Raw genomic sequence first — 2,847 nt, 5'->3', positions numbered from 1 at the left:
AAGACACACTGCGTCTCTAGCCTCCGAAACTTCAAACGATTGTATCTCAGCTCCTAGATGAGCTAGAAAGCTGAAAATTAAACAGAAAGATGTGAAATTTAGGGAAGAATAATTCAAGATTTGATATTATTCAAAATTAGAAATTCCGAGAATTCTGAAAATTGGAAAAATTCCAAAATCTAGGCATCTAATTGTATGGAGTACTTTAAAAACAAACTAATTTGCGTTAATCTTGTACAAAAACCTCCTTCCTAGCTCATCTGGAGGCCGAGATAGAGTCATTTGAATTTTCCAAGGCTAGAGACGCATTGTGTTTTGTCGTCTGGCGTCTCCAACCTCCCAAACTTTAAATGACTGTATCTCAGCTCCTAGATGAGCTAGAAACCTAATTTTTTGACTAAAGCGAAGCCGAGATAGAGCCGCACCAAGTTCAGGAGGCCAGAGGGATGAGTTTTGAAATAAAATTATCATAATGAGTCTATCACACAAGATCCCAGATAAAAATAGGCCAAAAATATATGGGCCCATAAAGGAACACCAGCTCAAAAGTGTCAGTCAGCAGCTCTTGCAGGGCTCCTGTCATCATCATCACCAATAATATTGCCCCGTTTTTCCATCATCAATCAGTGTCTCTCTCATTCTCACATTCTATGTATATTTGTGTGTTTCCGATTGGGGACGGTTTCTGTTTGGACAGCAGGCCACCCAAAAGTCAAGCGAAATGGAGAGAAAGGTGGTGCGTGAAATTGATGACAGCTAGGAATACAGACGGACATCATGAACTATAAATCATTGGTTTGGAATATTACTATTATTATATCCATAATCTGTAGTAGAAAATTTGATCCTTGGGGTACCCTTTAGTTTGAGCTCAACTACATCTCGGCTTCTATAAGATTGTCAATCGAAAAAATGTTTTCCAGATTATCACCAACATTTTATCAGTTAGGGAAACCTCAAACTTTTAGCTCAATTATCCCAGCTCTTATTAGAGATATCAAAAATTGGTAAACTGATAAAATGTTGGAAATTTTATGATAAGCATTTTATTAGTGAACAAGTTTTTGATACCTGTTACAGAAAGCGAGATAATTGAGCTCAAAGTGCAGGTATATATGGTGATGGGTGACCATGTAGGCAAGCCAAGGGTGGGGGGGGGGGGGGTGAAAAAGATTCCTTACGGATTTTTTTAGAAAGTTGAACCCAAATCTTCAAGTGAAAATCCCCAATCAAAACAATCATTCAAAACAATCGATTGGGGGAAAACAAGGAAAATGGGTTTTGTTTGAGTTTCGGGATCTTTTAGGCATCGTACCCTGACCGGCGTCCATATGATAAATTTTTGGAATCCACAAAATTGAAATTTGTAGTTTTCCTGAATAAAAAATGACGGATTATTCAAAAGTTGAGATTGTGAAAAAATTTTGGTACTACTCCCAACTTATCTACACAATCGACACCGTCTGCTGCCGATCGATGGTGTACCCCCTACACTTACACTTCAAACTCAATTATCTCGGTTCCCATAAGAGACATCAAAAAGTTGTCAACTGATAAAATGTTTATCATATCATCAGCAATTATTTATTAGTTGACAATTTTTTGATATTTCTTACAGTAATCGCGATAAATGAACTCAAGTAGGCTTCCTCATGGCGGCACACAGCGTGAAGCTCATTTCCCAAATTTCACACCCCAAACTCAAACCAATATTATTTTCCCTATACAAAAGCCGCCAAAAAGCGGTATCCCCCTTTATGGTCTGTGACAAGTGTCAATTAAGTGTCGACCCTCTAAAATAAACAATAATAATCGTTTTGACACCCATATAGCCCCTTTTAGGGATATCAGTCTATCATAGTCAAACAAATCATTTTCGGAGAGAAAAATGGGGAAAACGAAAAATTGTATATGCAATAAAATATGATGGTTTTGGAAAAAAAAATTTTGCCAAAAATGAAAATTGTATAGAAAACTGAGCCTTCGGCAAGTCAGGGACAGCGGTGGGGGCAGGATAAGAACACAGCTAGCTACTTTCTAGTTATAGAGCTTTTAAAGATTTTAGGTCTGCTAGTTACCGATTTTGAGCAAATTTCGACCTACTGAGCATTTTTAGCCTATTTTTTTGTAGGAAATCGCCAACTTTGGCCACTTGAAAAAGTAGTTTTAAATTTTTCAAATTGACTGAAAATTTCAGACTGTACTAAACAAAAATAGATCTTTAATTTTGTAGCTGACAACTTTTCTGTATCTTTAGTGGTTTTTGAGATATGCGCCATTAAAATCACCTTTTACTTTTAGGGATCCAAAGTCACCTGCAAACAGATTTTTCAGAAGTTTGGCCAGGTACAGTAAGATCGATTTAAGGGAAGTAGTTTGGATATATTAAACGTATAATACTAAAATCCAAAAAAAAAAGACATTCAGCGAAATGAATGACGGCTACCATGGATGCCGGGGCTCCGCGGAGAGGAGCACACCTTCAGAGAGAAGATCTCTCTCTCTCTTTCTCTCTCTCTCTCTTTCTCTCTTTCTCTCTCTCTCTCTCTCTCTCTCTCTCTCTCTCTCTCTCTTTCTTTGTGTTGTGGCTTTTAATATATTGCTCATCTTTGGGCAAAAAAGGATAGAAGCATAAGTTATGGAATATGATTTTTGGGGGTAGATTTATAGAAATTTTGAAAAAAAGCCCAAAATTTTTTTTGTGATTGTGGTCTAAAATGTGTGAAAGGGGGAAATGTTTCAAATATGTGGGAGTAACGGATATATGTATTATTAAAAGAGAGAGAGAGAGAGAGATAGAGAGAGAGAGAGAGAGAGAGAGAGAAAGAGAGAGAAAGGGGGGGGGGG

At 37.3% G+C, this 2,847-nt stretch overlaps 1 protein-coding gene across 1 annotated transcript in view; it reads right to left on the bottom strand.

The window, feature by feature from the left end:
- Positions 1-2,847, bottom strand: part of Cbr-sym-2 — a gene marked incomplete at both ends in the record, with an annotated part of 15,947 nt that overhangs the window by 6,838 nt on the left and 6,262 nt on the right. The window contains one exon of the mRNA XM_045241688.1: positions 1,108-1,209. Coding sequence (XP_045091712.1) covers positions 1,108-1,209 — 102 coding nt within the window. The remainder of the gene's footprint in view (positions 1-1,107; positions 1,210-2,847) is intronic.

The sequence above is a fragment of the Caenorhabditis briggsae genome, assembly GCF_000004555.2.
Source record: "Caenorhabditis briggsae complete genome, chrII, whole genome shotgun sequence".
NCBI classification, from domain to species: domain Eukaryota; kingdom Metazoa; phylum Nematoda; class Chromadorea; order Rhabditida; family Rhabditidae; genus Caenorhabditis; species Caenorhabditis briggsae.
This window is presented reverse-complemented; position numbering and strand designations above follow the sequence as displayed.